Source organism: Suricata suricatta, chromosome 12 (genome assembly GCF_006229205.1).
Source record: "Suricata suricatta isolate VVHF042 chromosome 12, meerkat_22Aug2017_6uvM2_HiC, whole genome shotgun sequence".
NCBI lineage: Eukaryota > Metazoa > Chordata > Mammalia > Carnivora > Herpestidae > Suricata > Suricata suricatta.
Window position 1 is genome coordinate 62671501 of NC_043711.1, and position 19275 is coordinate 62690775.

General features: G+C 40.8%; 1 protein-coding gene across 2 annotated transcripts in view; it reads right to left on the reverse strand.

Annotated features, from left to right (window-relative positions):
• The window catches only part of CFAP61 (cilia and flagella associated protein 61), a 278328-nt gene that overhangs the window by 61470 nt on the left and 197583 nt on the right, over positions 1-19275 (reverse strand). Inside the window, exons 22-24 of one of the 2 annotated variants that reach the window (XM_029918146.1) lie at positions 14669-14961; positions 7338-7665; positions 5889-5980 (exon numbers count right to left, since the gene is read on the reverse strand). The exons of the other annotated variant lie outside the window; for it this stretch is intronic. Coding sequence (XP_029774006.1) covers positions 5889-5980; positions 7338-7665; positions 14669-14961 — 713 coding nt within the window. The remainder of the gene's footprint in view (positions 1-5888; positions 5981-7337; positions 7666-14668; positions 14962-19275) is intronic. 2 annotated transcript variants of the gene reach the window in all.

Genomic DNA, 19275 nt, shown 5'->3' on the forward strand with positions numbered 1-19275 from the left:
GAGCAATGTGGAAGGCATCAGTTAACAAAACAATGGTACATCCACACAATGGGATGCAACACATCCCACAAAAATTATTAGTAAACTATATTTCACATCAGGAAAATATGTTCACAGTACATTTGATGCAGTAGTAGTAAAAACAGTTATATTTTATAATTTGCACAATATCATTCTATTTTTATAAACATACACAGTATCATTCTATTTGTTTTCTATCAACATTTTAACACACTGTTCAAGTGGTCAATTTCCATGGTTGAGAGACTGGGTCATTTTTAGTGATTCTCTTTCTGCTCATTTGACTATCTGTAGTTTCTGTTTTTTAAAAATGACTATCACTTCTAACATGATAAAAAAATTATTTTTAACTACAATGGCTGTGTTATGGCAAGGAACCAGACTTCTGATGAACAGGTGAAGAGAGAAATGAAACAAAGCAGGTGGAGCAAGGGAGAAGGAAGAAGGGAAGGGCGGAGGGAAGGAGGGTGGAGTCTGGTGTGGAAGAGTGGGGCTTTTCTGGACACAAGAAGTCTGGAAAAGGCCACGCCTGAGCTACTGGCTGCAGACTCCCCTCTCCTTACCTGATCAACACCCCCACCCCCGCCCCTCGTGCTCCTGCCACAAGTACTTCTCTAGCCATAAAGAGCCCCCATAGCCTTTCTTCCACCAGGCGTGTTTCCTCAAGTCTTGACTTTTCAGACTGAGAAATGAACCTTCCCAGGGTGCAGCATGTGACATCACAGGGTCAACTTTACCTGGCAGCCCATCATAAGAAAGGCTATTTCTGAATTAAATACACAATGGAGCTATGACAGTGAATAATGTGCCCACCATGTGTGTTTCTAAGAATAAATATAAGACATCAAGGGACATTTGAGTTTGGCACCAGCAGCTTTAGGCTTAGCCACCCCTCTTCTACCGGAGGGGTGGGAAGCCTCTTTCTCAGTAGGGGTACCTTGATGGAAAGTTGAATTAATCTCTGAGAAGGAGCCACACCCTCAACTTGGAGATAGGGCGGCTGGGGGTCCAGAAGAGGGGGCACTGGCAACAGCCTCGGCATAGATTTAGCACCAGGTTTCCACAAGGGCTCACTGAAGGGCAGAGTCCACAATCCCACAAGGTCTCAGCCCCTCCACATTCTCTTTAAAATTTCTTTAAACTGAGGGATTAAGGAAGGGAACCCAGGCATCTAGGAGCACATCTTGCGATCTGCCTACTTAACAAACAAAATTTTTGACTTTGCAAAGGGGTTTCACTTCTGCTCACAAGGAGTCTGTGTTTAGGAGTGCTGATTTGGCCAAGGCTGAGCACTTCAACAAGAGGGCCACATAGACTTAGGCCAAGGCTGAGCACTTGAACAAGAGGGCCACAGAGACTTAGGCCAAGGCTGAGCACTTGAACAAGAGGGCCACAGAGACTTAGTTCGTGGTATCCTGACAAGGTGGTTTTGTGGAGCCCAGGTGCTGGCTAGAGTCAGAGCAGTAGGTGCCCTCCAGGGTCAGCTTGCTCCAGGAGGGTGATATAGTCAGCTTTGCTTTCGGTGATTTGTTGTCATGGTATCTGTTTGGGGTTTTTTTGGTTTTATTATTTTTTTAATTTAAAGATTGAATTATAATCTTTGGGTTGCCTCTGTATGCTTTTGCACATTATAGCTATGAGGGCTTTAGAATGCAGAAAGCAGCCACACTGTAGAGAAAAAAAATGACCATGCTGTGCTAAAATAGCTAATCTCAACTATGGCAGTAATTTTGTCCATTTTAATGAGATTTGGCACTGTGTTAGAATAACCAGGGGGCCGTACTGGGAATGTGGAATGCATTGAAATATTTTGCATTGACATTAAAGATAAGTCACCCACAGATGGGTTTCTTAGACACAAATTACTCTCGTAGGGCCAAGCAGACTTCTCTAAATTTCTTAGGTCATTCCTAGTCATGGTTACTGACAAGCCAGGAAAACCCCGTGAAGTCCAGGACTCTTTCTGTCTACCCTCACAGAAAATCGCTCCACTAAATGGTGACTTAAGGCAGCTTCCAGCCCTGCCACCCCAGAAGGGATTTTGAGGTAATGATGATTTCATACACTTTCCAATACTGTGGGATATGTCTAGTTGCTTCCTTTATTTTCAGTATATAAGTATATTGTTAGGAAAAGTGGATCTTTTTTTCTGTTTTTATTTTTGAAATGTGGATCTTGAATTTAACACTTTGATGGGGAAATTCATTCTGATGTAGTTTCTCCACCCCCTTTCCTTTTTTTCCTGAATACAATTATCCTTTTGAGTTCCTTTATGATTTTGACAAAGGTTGGAAAATGGCTCTGAAATTCATGCCAAATGGAAGACACAGGAGTAATGAGACTTGGTGTGCAAGAAATCAAGTCCCCAGCTCTCATGGTGAACACACAATTTTAAATTTGATGGTATCCAAGGCAGAATTTGTTGTGACAAATTTCTTTATTCCATGGTGTATAAGCCAACAAAGCATGTGGACTGGAATCTGTAAATTAGTTTATTATGTAGGGGTCCCCTTTCTTCTTTTTGTCAGGTTACCTCTCAGAGAGCTCATGAATTACTAAAGTATCTTCTTACTTAAATATTCTAATTAGTGAGTGCTATAAAAGTCTGATAAAATTCATCTGTGTGACATTTATTGTAGGAATAGCAATTCAATTTCTCAAGTGAAATACTGTTCAATGGGCTTCATTCTCCATCAATTGGCTATATTTAGGTGACTGCCTGACCATTTTGGCAACAATTTTACTTAATCAAATTAATTCCAACCCCAAAAGATTGCCATGGAACCATCCTACATTTTTTTTTCTTGGAGAATAAAATGGAAAAAATCTGTTTAGATCTTCTATACTAATTAAAAAGGAGGCCCACCTGGCAAAATAGTTAATTAAAGTCAGGGGTCCTGTTCAAATACTGTCATAGCACCAGCCAAAGAATCTATTTAAGTTGCATTCTTATTAAAACTCATTATCTAAAAAAAAAACAACTTTTTTAAGGGTTTTTTTTTTTTTTATTAAAAACCTCCCCTGACTTCATTCAAAGAGAGAGCCAGTGGTTCGTAAATAAATGACAGTGCAGATAGGAAATTACACAGTGTCCTTGAAGAATCTGGTTCTGTTTGAAGCCAAGTCCAATATTTTCCAGCTTTTGAAAGTAATATTCGGCTCCAGTTATTTATCTATGATGACCAGAGTGCTCAGCCTTTGAACACAACATATGGCTTCATCCTATTTATCTAATGTCCCATATCATCGGTGGCAGGTTGCATTTTCCAAAGATGGCCACTACAATATCCCCCACCCCACATACTTATGTGCAGTATGGTCTTGACACTCTTCCCATCGAGAGATGACCTCTACGTCCTCTCTCCTTGAATCCCAGTCGGCTGTGACTGCTCCAACAGATGGTTTGGAGAGGTGACACTGTGTCACTTTTGAGGATGGGTCACAAAAGGCATCAAAGCTTCCAGCTGGCTATTAGGACACTTATACTCAGAGACCTGAACCATCATGTAAGAAGTCTGACTACTCTGAGGCTGCCATACTGTGAGGAACCCCAGGAGACCAGGACAGGCTGGGTGTGATGCTCTGGTCAGCGCTCCCTTTGACAGAGTCAGCCCAGCCCAGGTGTGTACAACAAGCCTTCAGAAGATCCAACCATTGAGTCACAATGGATCCTTTTAGTCTTACCAGCTGAGACCCCAGACACTGTGAGGCAGAGACAAGCCATTTCTACTGTGTCCTGTCCAAATTCCTGACCCACAGAACCTGTGAGCAGAATAAAATGGCTGTTTCATGTTGCCAAGTTTTCTTATGCAGCAATAGACACAGTAACACTATTCCTTATGATCCTTTCTTTATTTGTAAGAAAATCTGGAATCAGATCACATATAGGACATACCTAAAAGAGTCTAGGAGAGGTTCAAGGGAAATAAGTTTTAAATATATGGCATCTATCCTTCCCCTACAAGAACCATGTTTCATTATTTATCTGGAGCTATGATCAACAATAACATCCGCCACTGACTGGTTACCTGTTTGTTCCTTAAAGGCATTGCTACTTTATATGTGATCCCTAATCATATCAGAAATACAGAGAAATTGGTGACTTGTTCAAAGTCCATGGGAAGTACATGGAAGAGTTGGGATTCCAATTTCCAGAAGAAGAAAGGAGAAGAGTGAATAGCCTGTGCCGTTTTGAGTCCATCTCCCTTTGAGGAATTTTCCAACAGTTTCTACTTACATCTCCTTGGCCAAAACTTGCCACATGGCTAATACTATTTTCAAGGAAATCTGGGAAAAATGCTTATTTTAATAAGTTGGTCAGACCATTAGCTCTCAAAAATATACAGGATAAGAAAATAGGCAACTTACAGTGTCTGCCTCACTGACAAAAAAGCAAATGTGACATATCTGAAAGGAAACCCCCAAATGACAACCCAGTTTGGGACCATCTGCTAGAGTATCTAATCTGAAGATCTTGCCAACTGACCAACCAAACTGCATCCTTTCCAGTTACCTCGAACCAGCGGGCATCCCACCCCACAGCTTCTGCTCCTCCTGGATGGCACTTCGGGTGCAATTCAAGCAAGGCAGAAGAACCGTGGGGTCTGAATGGACATCCCATATCCTAAGCAATGTATTTGCCACAAAGGTGGTTAATTATCAATTGCATCACAGGTTACCTCAAAACTCAGCAATAAACTGTCCTTCAGTAGATGAATGGAAAATTTGTGTTCCACCTAGACAATGTAATTATTCATCAGCACTGAAAAGAAATTCACTATCAATCCATGAAAAGACATGAAGGAAACCAATGCACATTACTAAGTGAAAGGAGCCAATCTGAAATTATTCGATGTGATTCCAACTATATGACATTCTGGAAACTATGGAGACAGTGAAAAGATCAGTGGTTGCCAGAGGTTGTGGGGAGGGACAGATGAATAAGCAGATCATATAGGAAGGAATTTTAGACCCATGAACCTACACTGTATGATACTATAATGGTGGATATATGTCATTATACATTTGCCCAAACCGATAGAACATACACTACCAAGAGTGAACTGTAAAGTAAACTGTGGACTTTGGGTGCCGACGAGGTACCAATGTAAGTTCCTCCACTGTAACAAATGTATCACTATGGTGGGTGGTGCTGATCATGGAAGAGGTCATGTATAAATGGGGGTAGGGATTACATGGAAAATTTCACTACTTTCCTCTCAATTTTGCTGTGAACCTAAACCTGCTCTACAAAACAGTCCATTAAAAAACATATAATGCCTTAAAACAACAATAAACTTATTACCTCAGTGTTTGGGCGTCAGAAATTAGGCCTAGATTAGCTAGGGAACTCTGGCTCAAGGTATCTCCTAAGTTGTAGTCAAGATGTCTGCTGGGGCTGCATCATCTGAAGCCTTGACTGGGGCTGGAGGATCCATATCTAAGGCAGCTATATCCCCCACACGACTGGCAAACTGTCAATTACTGGTACAGGAATCTTTAATTCCTTACCACATCAGCCTCTCCAAAGGACTGTCTGAGTGACCATACAGCGTAGTAGGAAGTGATCCAGGAAAGTGCAAATTGGAGCTGTAATATGTTTCATGACCTAGCCTTGAAAGTCACATAGTTATTTCCACCATATCCTGCTGGCAACACAGGTCAGCCATATAGCATGTGGGAGGAGACCACACAAGGGCATGAATGCTAAGCAGCAAGAATCATGGAACCATTTTGGGGGCCAGCTACCCTGGTGGTTATCTGATGAACCAGTACAATATACTAAAGACTCTGAATAAAGAATTTCAACCCCCTGTAAACAAAGTGTTATATTTGAAAGTAAAATGAAATTCAGGAGCAATACTTACGAAATTAGGCTGGGCCATTTGTACCTCTAAGGGAGTTGGAATGGCAGGTTTGGTAATATGCAGATAATGGTAAGACCCAGGAAGAATGCCTCCTATAGGAAAAAACAAGTTTTGCACATTTTAGTTTAGTTGTTGATACAGTAGTGATAGAGTTTATATATTTGTATCATAGGATAAACAGAGATGCTTAACATGGTGTATGCTACTCAAACTATCCCACCAAGTACTACTATTCATAAGAAACTCCCTGAGATTGACTTTATTTAAAAAGTCAATGTGAATGTGCCATTATACCCCATAATATAGCCACCAATGCTCAAAGAAGATGTGCAAAAGTGATCCTGTGTATCCTGTGATTTCCCATAACCCTTGGCACTGTAACCTATTTCTGCTGAAGCCAGACCAAGACCTAAAATGGCCTTAAATGTTGCAGCAGTATTCCCATTCCCTGTCACTCTTTCAGTATGTACTCAAAATATTAAAGTGGATGTTATTAAGGAAAATCAATAAAGTTCTTGCTCAATAGTTTAGAAAATTATCATTAAGAAATTCTTAACTATTTATAGCTTTTCCCATAAATATTAGCTTGATCTAGCTCTGGTCTCTGACACTCATCCCTTCTCTTCCTTTCCCATGGCCACCACCTTTCCTAAGTTCTCATCCAAAATGAGAATCAGAGCAGAACTTATCAGAGTCCATTTAATTAGGCAGAGAACAACAAGAACTGGAATGTAGGGCTTTGTCTCTTTATCTCATGTTCTATTTGCTGCATTAGGGTCCATGGATACCCTAGGGGTCCATGGTTGGCTTTAGAGGTGGGTCCATCAAACTCCTGGAAATGAACACACAGTTCTGTAAATATGTGCATTTTTGTGGTAGAAGGTCCACAACATTCAAAGACACTATTTTCAAAGGTACCTCTCATCTCCCAAACATAAATACTATATTAATCATATGATGATCTCCTCAGGGGTCAATATGGCTTAGGGGATGGAAGTGAACTATTTTACAGTTTTGAATGTTTTCATTTATCCATTCAAATAAGAGGCCAAGACCTATATTCAAGGAGACCTGGAAGGGTCTCCTTATCTCTGAGCTTATAGTGAGAATGAAGGTGTAGCAAGATGTCACAACTAACCAGTTGTGAGTGACCTTTGGACAAGTTACTGATTATATGCAGTCTCAATTTCCTTACTTGTAAAATGGGGACCACAGTTATGATGTGGTCCATAATATATCCTCAAGATAAAAAGGACCACAATTAAAATGTCATGTCCATAATAAATGCTTAAAAATGAGACTGAGCCCTCCCCCATCTCTGTGCAATCCCACTGAGAGACAGAGAAGCCTCCTCACCAGGCCCGAGAGAAACATGGAGAGCTTCCCTGAGTGTTGACCCAGATCCAACGGGTGGTCTCATCAGAAGTAAGAAGGTAGCCCACTACAAACCTTGGATCTTGGCTCCCTTGTACATGGGAATGAGTTGGTCAAGATCAGCTGGTGGCTCAATCACAGGCTCAAGGGTTGGGTCAAAAAGATTGAGCATGGCTGCTGCCAGCTGGAAGCCAATTTCTTTGGAATTAAAGCTGCTGTAAGTCCACTCATCTGAGTAATATTTATTGGAGAATTTGGTGAGGGAGCCAGCAGCCCTGATGGCTATGTCGTTGGTGTGGAAGTTAGCATCAATCACAAGTCGGCCATCGTAGACAAGACATGCATCATTGAGAGCTTTAAATGTTTCATAATCCACGTTCTTCTCACAGAAGCTAAAGAACATCTACAAAGCAAACACTTACATTATTGCTCACTCATCACTCTTCATTTTACATTGTCAAGAGTGTTGAATAGTCTCCAGAGCACCTTATCATTGGGGGCATACAAAACAATAACACTAAATCTGCAAAAATGTCATAATGGTGTCGTGTGTGTGTGTGTGTGTGTGTGTGTGTGTGTGTGTGTGTTTGTGTGTGTTAGAGAGAGACAGACAGGAGCATCTGTCTTTGGTATGAAGAATAAATTAAGATACCTAATGTCACTCTTTTTTGTAATCACTCAATCTAGACAGCCAATTGAGAGAAGGATGCCAAGAGTTGGAGTATCTAACAAGAAAGTAATTTTTGCCCTGTAAAACAGTTTACATCCATAGACACACCTCTTCCCCCTCATTCACCTACATTTTGAATAGCTCCATCTCAGTCTTCTCCTATTTGCCCCTTTTTGTGTCTAACACTTAGGTCTTTCCAGGTTCCTTCTTGAGGTCACCCCAAACCAGTCTTGAGTCTTCAGATTTCCTCATTCCTGCCCTGTTACACCAGAAAGCCCATCCCTGAAGGATGCCCAGAGAATGAGAGCCCCATCAGCCTCAGTATCTACCAGGTCTGGGCTCCTGCCTTGTTCTTTCCCTCCCTGGCATGGAAGATAGTAATTCAGTAAGTATTTGCAGGGTACCTACCCTATGGCAGCCACTGTGCTAGAGAGGGGCCCAAAACACCTCTGCATGCTCCTTAGATGTGACCTGTATGAGCCCTCCTTTCTCTGCCCAAATTTCAATGCTATCTTTTGTTTATCTGGATATCTTCTTCCATAGTGATGTTGAAAGTCATTATGACAGTCTAAGTTAGTTGTTTTTAAGTCTTTGGTTGTCATTGAAATAGTAAGTTTAGTCATTTTTATCTTAACAAATATAAAATTTGCCACTTTATTAAAGGCATTCTAAAAAATGAACATATGATATGGGTCCTCATCATTGTGATGGACATCATACTTCCTGCTTCCTTCACATTCCTGCTTTCTGCACTTCACTTGCCCCATTAAGTACAGAAATTAGCTCTTTGGGACCAGAGCTACTTCCCTTCCATAGCCCTTCCCTTTGCCCATGAATGATGCATTAATGATGAATGATCCTGTAGTAGCCACTAGTCACATGTCATTATACACATTTAAATCTAAATTAATTAAAATTAAAAAAAATTCAGAGTCTCAATTGTAGTACCTATTTCAAATGCCCAAAAGCTATAGGTGGCTAGTGGCTGCCATACTGGACAACACAGATACAGATCATTTCCATCAGTCCTGTTGGACAGTGCCAGACTCATATCCATTATCTCCGTGGTGTTCTTTGTTTTCACTCAGGAAGTCACCAGGGCCTTTGCCCTTTTCCTTGTTTCTTCACTCAGCTACTAACCTATCCCAGTTACTCCTATCCCAGGCAGCTTCAAGTCTTTTCAGAATTCATTCTGTCTTATAATTCTCAGTGACCTCAGGAAAATACATTTCTCTGAATCTCTGGCTCTGGATCTTTGTGTCTCTCTACTCTTCTTTCTCTCTTCTACTCTGTTCCCATCATTATGAAAATAGATCTCCCACTCATATAAAACTATGGAAAGCCATTTGATTTGCATTGAAATCATACACAAAAAAGCACCATCAACCTCTGAGGCCCTTGAAAATATTCAGATGCCCCCTTCAGCATCTCCATAAAAGTTCTCCTATCTACCCAGCTTTTTCCTCACTAAACCTACTTTTAATTGAGTAGCATATTAAATATATTATTTATTATTTTTCCAGGTTTTAAAGCGTACTAGTACTGCAGTATTATTACTTTTTTATACTTTTTTGGTGTAGGCATTCACAATTTTGTTATACTTGAAGTGTTTCACAGGAGTTTGTGAACCAGACTGAAAACTGAATAAGCAAACATAACACAGTATTCATGTATTTTTGTAATGCCAACTTAACATTGCATACTGGATAAAAATATGAAGTAGAAATATCTGGCCACACTGAAGTTGTTGAACAAATATTTAAGACTACTTATATTTATAATTTTGATTATGGAGTGAACAACTCCCCGGTTAGCAGATCGGGAGTCATTGATCTGATAAATCTCATGCACTATGCATTCATAGAATATCTTGGTGAAGGAGATAAACATGGAGTTTATAATCTAATTGGAGAGATGGACTTCAGCAAAGTCATCACACTGACAGGCAGAGGATTTCAGATATAATGAAGGCTAAGTAAAAAAGGGAGAACCCTGGCGGCAGAGGATGGACCATCTGGTAGGCACCCAAGAGGCACTACCACCCCTTGGAAGGAAGCAAGGTGTTGATATGAGTCCAAAAATCCAACTCAAGAGTTCTGCATCTAGTGTCATGGTGTAATCCCCTCAGATTAATCCTCTCACTGATAAAACTATAAACTCTGGTCAAAGTACAAAAGCTATTACCCAAGGATTCTGATGAGCATCTAAAAGTAGATAGATGGTGCAGGGCAGTAAAACCTTGGAACAATGACCAGCAAGAGGGTAATTTTTTTTTGGTGGTTTTTGACAGAGTATGGACCATAGTTACTTTATATACTAACAGAAGAATAAAGATGGTAGAGGAAAGAGTCAGTGAACTTGAAGTCACATCAGTAGCAATTACACAGTGTAAAGAATAGAGAGAGGAGAAACAAAGAGATTGAAACAAATGAATAGGGCCCTTGAGGCAAGAGAAAGTCTAACAAATGCGTGACTGGAGACCCAGGAGGAGAGGAGAGAAGAAAGAGGCGAGAAGGAGTGGCCAAGACATTGCCAAAATTTAGTGAAAGTTGTAAGTGTACAGATTCAAGAAACTCAGTGAATGAACTCCAAATAAGATAAATTCAAGAAAAAACATGCTTTGATACAAAATAAACACAGAACCCCCACAGCATCAAACTGCTGCAAACTGAAGGTAAAAAATCTTGAAAGCATCCAGGGGAAAATGACACACTACATACAGGGAAACAATGATTTGAGTGATGACAGATTTTTAAAATCAAAACTCATGGATGTCAGAAGACAATGATAAAAACATCTTCAAAGCATTGAAAGGAAAAAAACAACAACCAATGTTCTAGGCCATGATCCTATATCTAGTGGAGATAACCACACAATTCACGGTTGGCTATTTTTCCAGTCTCCTTCATGTCAGCTTTTAGTAACTATACTGTGAGATGGATGTTTTCAGATAGAGGAAAACTAGAAAATTCATTGCCAGCAAACCTGCAGTTGTGTGTGCTATAGGAAGTTGTTCAGAGTGAAAGGGAATTATATTGGATGGAAATCTGGATCATCAGAAATAAAGACAGCAATAAAATGGAAAATATTGAGGTAAATACAAAAGTCTATTTTTCTTCTTAAGTTCCTTAAAATACGTATGACTGTTTAAAATGAAAATCATAATTTTGTTGGTTTTTCAATGTATGTAGATACAATACCCATGACAAGTGTAACAGAAAAGGGTATCCAGAAAGTGGTGACAAGCTACCTATACAGTTGCAAGGCTTTATATTTTACATGATGGTACAATATTAACTCTAACTAGAATGTAAAAGATTACTGATGTACAGTAATGTACATCAAGCAGCAATAAGTTGGAAAATAAAATTTTACAAAGTCATTTATAATAGCTCAGATCCTGCCCAAAGGGAGATATACCGATGGTCAATAAGCACATGAGAAGATGCCCAACATCATTAATCATAAGAAAATCCCAAATTAAAGACACAATAATACATCATGTCATACCAAATAGAATGGCTAAAATTAGAAAGACTGATAATACCAAATGCTAGCAGAGTCTGTGGAACAACTGAAACTCTCATACACTGCTGGTAGAAATATGAAATGATAGGGCTACTTTAGTTTTTATTTATTTATTTTTTAAATAGTTTATTGTCAAATTGGTTTCCATACAACACCCAGTGCCCTCTTCCCCATAACTGCCCTCCTCCATCACCACCACCTCTTTCCACCCCTCCCCTTTCCCCTTCAACCCTCAGTTCCTTTTCAGAATCCAATAGTCTCTCAAGTTTTGCGTCCCTCTCTTTCCCCAACTCTCTTTCCCTCTTCCCCTCCCCATGGTCCTCCATTAGGTTTCTCCTGTTCTCCTGTTAGACCTATGAGTGCAAACATATGGTTTCTGTCCTTCTCTGCCTGACTTATTTCGCTTAGCATGATAGACAGGCCTACTTTAGAAGGCAGTATAGTATCTTAAAGTACAGCTTCTTAAAAAGGTAAACATTCACTGACCATATGACCTAGCCACTCTTTGGGTGGATAGCTAAGAGAAGTAAAAATATGTCTACCCAAAGATATGTATGTACAAGAATGTGCACAGCAATTGAATAAATAAACCAAATGTTATAGATTCATACAGTGGAATACCACTCAGCGATAAAAAGGAATGAACTACTGATATATGGAATAATACGGATGAATCTCAATACCATTATGCTGAGTGAAAGAAGCCAAATACAAACCAGTACATAATGCATGATTCCAGTTATAAAAATTTTAGTTTTAGCAGGTGCTCTGAGTATGATACCATCTGTTTTTGTTGAGTTTTCCCATCCTGCTGCAACAAAGTACTGCAAACTGGGTGGCTTAAAACAACAGAAATTTATTCTCTCACAGTTCTGGTGATGAGATGTCTGAAGTCATGGTGTGGTCACGACCGTGCTTCCTCCTGAAGCTCTAGGGAGGACTCCTTCCTTGTCTCTTCCTAGCTTCTGGCAGTTACCAGTGATCCTTTCTGCTCCATGACGGGTAGCTGCCATCAATTCAGTGTTGGCCTCTACCATCATGTGGCCTCTTTCCCTAAGTGTCTCTTCTGAAGAGAATCCTTCTCTCCATAGATGGGCACCAGTCATTATATTTAGGACCCTCTCAGACCCACTGTGACCTTCCCTTCAGTTGATAACATCTATAAAGATCCGATTCCCAAATAAGGTCACATTCAGAGGTACTGGGGATTAAGACCATATCTTTCTGGGGGGATGTAGTTCAACTCACAACATTGTGAGCACAGTCAAAATAATGAATGTATTCATCCCCACCAAAAGTTTCCTAATGCCTGACGGCAATGCTACTCAAAGCTGACAGTAGAGGAGAGAAATGCCCTGACTTCTTTCTTTTTCCTATTTCTAATATTCTGCGAGTACCTATTGTTGGGCCAAACACAGACGATGGTCAGTGAGAAACAGCACTGGAAAATATTACCTGCAGAGGCCGTTCCTTGTGGTGCAGAGCACAGTGGAGGAAGTGGGAGACTTGATCTGACTCAGATTGCTGCAGGAGGAAGTTTCAGCGGGAAGGTGTGTTGGAACAAAGTATGTGAGAGTATTTGCAAAGCGTCTTTGCCACGATTTCAACGTTGATCTCAATAGGGAAATAAAGGGTGGAGGGGGCTGCTAGAAAACCTGTATTCTGTTGCTTATTTGGGGAGGTTTTCATATGTCGCTGCTTCCTAAGCAAGATATGTGTTTCCCTCCAGTGGTTCCCCAGGATAAATGTGGCATATCTTCCAAGATCATCATTTTGGGGAGAAAATTTGGGTGAAAACACTTTGGTTTTTCTTAAATAGATATTGCAACATACATGTGATATACATTAAAATAAAATGAACTTTTGTTTTTGTCTTTTTCACTGCTGTGTGCCTCGTACTTAGGACAGAGTCTAAGACTTGGCAGGTGTGCAACAAAAGTTTGTGGAATGAATGAATAAATGAATGTATGAAGGAGCAGAATGTAACATTTCCATAAATTATCAGGATAAAATGAGGGACTCCAGCGGAATATCTTTTGTGCTTTGAAATCCTGTCCAGACTGTGGGGGTGGAGGGTGGTGGGATGAAGATCACCATCATTTACCTGCAGGGATACTTGGGTCAGAAGCCCTGAGTTAGGCTGACCACTCCCTACGCTCAGGTAAGGGATTGCTATGACCCCTCACAGACTTCCCCCAACCAGTTTGCCCACAAAACGGTGCTGGCATTCTTTACCACAACTGATCACATCCTCCATGTTCACACTGTACTCAGCCTCCCCTTTGTAAGGGGTCTCTTGCTTCTCTATTAGATTGACTGGCCCCTTCCCTCTCTCCCTGTCTTCTATCTTCTGCTAATCTCCTGAACTGGCAAATTCGAGGACACAGGTTGTAAGTCAAGCTATTATACAAACTAAGAGAAAAGTTCTTCTCTCGAAAGGTAGGTAGATAGGAGAGAGAGGTCTTTTAAGTCTCTAGACCATGGGAGAGATACCCAATATTGCTGTTTCCAGAATCTTAAGAAAGTTAACAGCAGCATAGACTTTGGGGTCCTCTAACCTTGGTTGGGAGCCCAGCATACCACACTGACTTGGAGTCAGAGTGGTCTCATCTGTAAAATGGGGATGCTTCCCCTCACAGAGCTGCTGCAACCAGATGATGTACTATACTGCAAGAATGCACCTGGGAGGTGGTCAGCTCTTGGTCTATGACACTCCTTCCATGAAGAGGCAGGTCCAAATTCCCCTCCCTTTGGATATGGGCAGGTGATACAGTATCTCCCCTCCCCTCCCCTTCCCTTCCCCTCGCACTGGGTCTTAGAACCAAACCACTCTTTCAAGATGAAGTGTTCTGGACAAAATCGTGCTGAAAATGATATAGCATCAAAAGCCAGAGGCAGGGTTGAACGTGACTCCAGCTCCACCCCCAGTCTGACATCAGCCACATAAGAGACCTCAAGTGAGAGCTGCCCAGCTGGGCCCGCTCAAATCCCAGGACCGGAAGAGAGAATAATAATAAAAAAATCATTGCTGTTTTAGCCACTGAATTTGGGGTGGCTTGTCCCTCAGCAATAGATCATCTGGCCCGTTAAAAACAAAACCCCAAACCTGTGGCTATAAATCCCCCACCCACCATCTCTCAGACCTCAAGTCCGTGGCAGGTGAAGATTCTCTGGAGATGGTGAGTGAAGTTCACAGAGACCTACTTACGGAGCACGGGAGTCGGAAAGGCTTGGTGGGCGTGGTGAAGCAGGCGCTTCGGATGGGGTCTGGGAACTGGCCGTCATTCCACTGAGCCAGGAGCGCGTCGCGGTAAATGGCAACCCCCGCGGCTCTGAGCGCGTGCTCCACCGCGCTTTCCACAGCGTAGTTGTTAATGCAGGTGACGGTGGAGGCGGGCGGGGGCTGCACCAGGTGGATGTAGGAGCCCCTCACACCAATGTTTAAGAGAGTCTCCACTGTGGTGTAAGTGTCAATTGTATTCCCATAGACAATGACGTTCCCTAAAAAAGGAGGGAAATGCTAAGATACACGGTTTAAAAAAACGACCCAAACCTTCTCAGTCAAACGCTAATAATACCGAATTGTTCCCTATAACCTTCCCCCTTTTGCAGCTGCAGGAAGCCAGTGGTGTTTCCTAGCAACGGTCACCAGGATAATTTAGTAAAGAATTGGCACAAAACATCCCACAAAGTAGTCAAGTACTTTTAACACAGAAGTGGGACATTCATCTATGGTCCTGTAATTTGAAAGTTGAAGTTATGCTAAATGAAACCATCTGGAATAAAACCTTTTATCTTGGTCCCCCACCCCCACCGCAGCCGCTACACTCACTAAGGGGAAAAACACAGTAAGGTTTGCAATATACACACGTTCTTCTTAAGTGATGAAGAGGACACTGGTAAAAAAAAGGTCATGAATGAGTGGGGACAAACATTTTAATATTTAAGTGTTGAACTGGCTTGATTTCAAGGAAATTGTTCCCTTTTTTGAGAACTAAAGACGAAAACATTCTGCTTTTCAGTGGATAATCTGATGAAGACTCCAATTCTGATTTTTAGATATAATGGCCTAGCAACAGCGACTGCAAGCTGTTCTTTCAGTCAGTAAGAATGAAATCACAATACAATCCTGAAAAGTTCCCCTGGGGAAGACAGTAACCATCTAAGCTATTTATTTACATTTCTTAAAAATACTGCAGAGATAATTACATGCTATCCTACTAATTTCAGCAGTTTTAAGATCAAACTAACAAATGAGTGAAATCTAGTAGATGCTATTTTTGACACTGACTTGGCATTTTTACCTTTTTACAAAGAAAGGAACTGCTGTAGACTCACTTTTCAGGCAACATGTAACAATTTTAACAAAATGATAGATTCATTGAATCTCTCTTTTTTTTTCCCTGTTCATGAAATATTAAGAGAAATTTTACAAGGCAAAATAAATGGTAAGTGTATTTTATTCAATTTCGTTGAATAAATTAAGCAAAAATCTATTTCCATCTCAAACTGAAAGAAGGTGTAATGGCTAATCCTATTTGCTTAGGGGAAAAAGAAAAATTGAACAGTTTTCAGATTGCTTCTCTGAGGGTAACAGCATCTAGAAAGTTCTCCCATACTTTCTTTTGCTCAGATATGAAATGGCAAGAAGGCACTGAGGCCAGGGGTGGGGTCCTTCCTGACTTCACTGGGATGCTCTAATTTTGTGGCTTACTATCCCCTCTCTATTCAGATGCTCTAATGCAACATTCCTCTATGGGCTGCATTTTCCTTGGCTGAAAGAGCCAAAATTTTGCTTAAATTATTGAGGCTTCCACCTGCTGTGAAACCTGAATCTTAGCTGTCTGGCACAACAAAGAATCAGCCTGCCGGGAAAGCCAAAACTTAAACCTAAAACTGTCAAAGGTTTGAGGTCTTCTGCCCTTTTAAAATATGCATGTCAAAGCAACATTCATTTTCAGGCAGACAAATTTAAGTGTTTAGGCCCCCCCCTCCCCCAATTCAGGGCTGAATATTTTTCCAGTCTCTTTCATGTTAGCTTTTAGGAACTATACTGTGAGACGGGCATTCAGGGAAGCCAGGGCAATGCAATGCTGCTGGGTACTATCTAGCAAGGGTAGCCCACAGATTATAGGCAGCTGAAGAGGATGAGGCTCTTCATTTCCAAAGGTAATATATTTTATAAAATCTCTAATATTTAAATTAGATGTTTACTGATAGATATACTAATTGCAAAATAGAGTTGCTTAAAGTTCAATTTGGAACAAAATCCACCCATCCCCCATATGAGACTTTGGTTATTGTAACAGTTGCAATAATGCAGCAGAACAAATCACCCAAAAACTCAGTGTCAAACAACAATCAGCCTACTGTTGTAGGTTAGCTCACACATCTACGGGCTGGCTGATGTCAGCGGATCCAGCTCCACAGTGGGGCTGCACTCAGGCCTGCACTATGTGTCCTGCACCCTTGTTGGACAGAGATACCTGAGGCATATTCTATTTATGGAGAAATGCAGGAGTGGTAGGGCAAGAGCAGCTGCTCACTTCTCAAGCCCCTCCTTGCATCATGTCCACTAAGGTCCCATTGACCAAAGCAATGTGTGTGGTCAAAGGAGTGGGAAGGACACTCTGCCCACGGTAGGAGGGGGAAGGGTGTGGATATTTGCTGAACAGTAGTCCAAACCATCACTTATATTGCAGTAGCATAAATGCTTATATGACGCCATCTAAAATTTTCATCTAAACATGGTTTTTAAGATTATTTACATATATCTCTTCCATTACTCACAAAACAGAGTAGAATCTCTTTGTGATATGTAGTAAAACCTTGGCTTGTGAGCATAATTCATTCCAGAAACATGCTTATAATCCAAAGCACTTGTATGTCAAAGCAAATTTCCCCATAAGAAATAATGAAAACCCAGATGATTTGTTCCACAACCCAAAATATTCATATAAAAATGATTACAATACTGTAATACCATACTAAATAACAAGAAAAATATAAAATATAAAGAAAATAAACAAATTAACTTGCACTTGCTTTTGAAAGCCTTCATGGCTGGTATGAGGGACACAAAAGAGAGGACGGTTATTGTGCAGGAATCTTTCTGCACGGGGGCCACTGTATACACTTGCATGGATGTAGACTGCAGTACAGTATTAATAAACTCTTGTCACAGAATGTATTTAATGTAACTGGCAATAGGCAGCAGAGGAAAGGGTCTCTATCTGCAGGCAGCCAGACCTTGAATGAAGCAAAGCATTCCTAAGCGTACTCTTGTATGGAAAAGCAAAGGACTGTCCATAGGTGCTCTGGAGTGACAAAAAATTAGACTAGTGCCAGTTGTGGGCACCTTCCAGCGTTCTGAAAAATTACTGATTTCTGCCAAACATGGTGGCCTGAGACCAAGCATCTGAACATGGGAGATGATCACACATAATCCCAAAGAGAGAGGGAGACAGAGAGACAGAGGGAGAGAAAGAGAGAGAAGAAGAAGAACTATTGGCTCAGTTGTGATCATGTGCCCCTTGGCATCACGTACCACATGTCTCACAAGACATGCTCATTTATCAATTTAAAATTTATTAGAAATGTTTGCTTATCTTGTGGAACACTCGCAGAACAAGTTACTTGCAATCCAAGGTTTTACTGTAATTTTTTAATACAGAAGTAAGAACATGCTACAGGTCAACTCACATCCCTCCACAAATAAAAAGACCTGATATGACAAGGACAGCTTTGCCAGTTCTGTCTCTTGCCTTTTAAGTGTCTGCACTATGATATTTCCATGATACTTGCAAGTTGTGAGTTCTTTCTACATCATTTCTCACTTTTACTTTGTAAAGAACTTTTAAAGTCTATTCATGTTTATTTCATGATTCCTGTATACCAAGCACAAAGCTACGCACTTTTAGACACAGTCTATAATTACATTCATCATTATGAGTAACAAAATAGCACAAAGTATAGCCACCATGTTACCCCTGGAGCCTTGGGCAGTATCTTGCCAACAATGGGTGTGACAAAATGTTTTCTGACTGGACACATGGATGAATGTTTGGGGTTTATCATACTGTTGATCATATGTTAATTGTGCCTTACTTTTGTGCCCTCTAAAATATGTTTTGCAGAACAACCTTCCTGTGGCCAAGTTTCCTATTACATATTTCTACTTGGTATTCACTATAAAGTCGGCAGTACTTTATCCACCACAGGTTAAATTGTATACCTGAGATCTGTGTGATAGAAACAGGTTTCCCTTCACTATGTTAGATTCGGTTACTAGGTTTCCAGTAAGGCTCACAAAACCCCACGTACTCTGAAGTGTAACCAAAATTGTGTGTGCCTACAACACAATAGTATAAAATAATACTTCTGCCATATTGGTAGGCATTTCAACCCAAGGAAACGAGACTGTTTTATAAGAAAGTTAACCCTTGTATAACTATCATGTTGTGACAGTTGGGTCAAATTTTAGCTGAGGGAAGATGGGGGAAAGGAAATAGAGAGAGAAAAAAGAGGGGGCAGAGAGACAGAAGAACAGAGAGAGCCTTGGAAATACAGATTTTCTTCAATCACTGGGTAAGCGACAATTAAGAGATTAAAAGTAGGTGAAACACAGAGGTTGCCAGGTGAAGTGAGAGGATGGAGGAACTAAGCCATGAATAGTAGTAGTGAAAAGGGCTTTCCCTAAGGGAGGCATTGGGTCTGATAGCTTTATCCCAGCCAGAATATACAAGATGGGGTAGATGGGGTCAGAACACCCTGACGACTAAACAGAGAAGGTGAGGCAGCCCCAGGTTACATGGG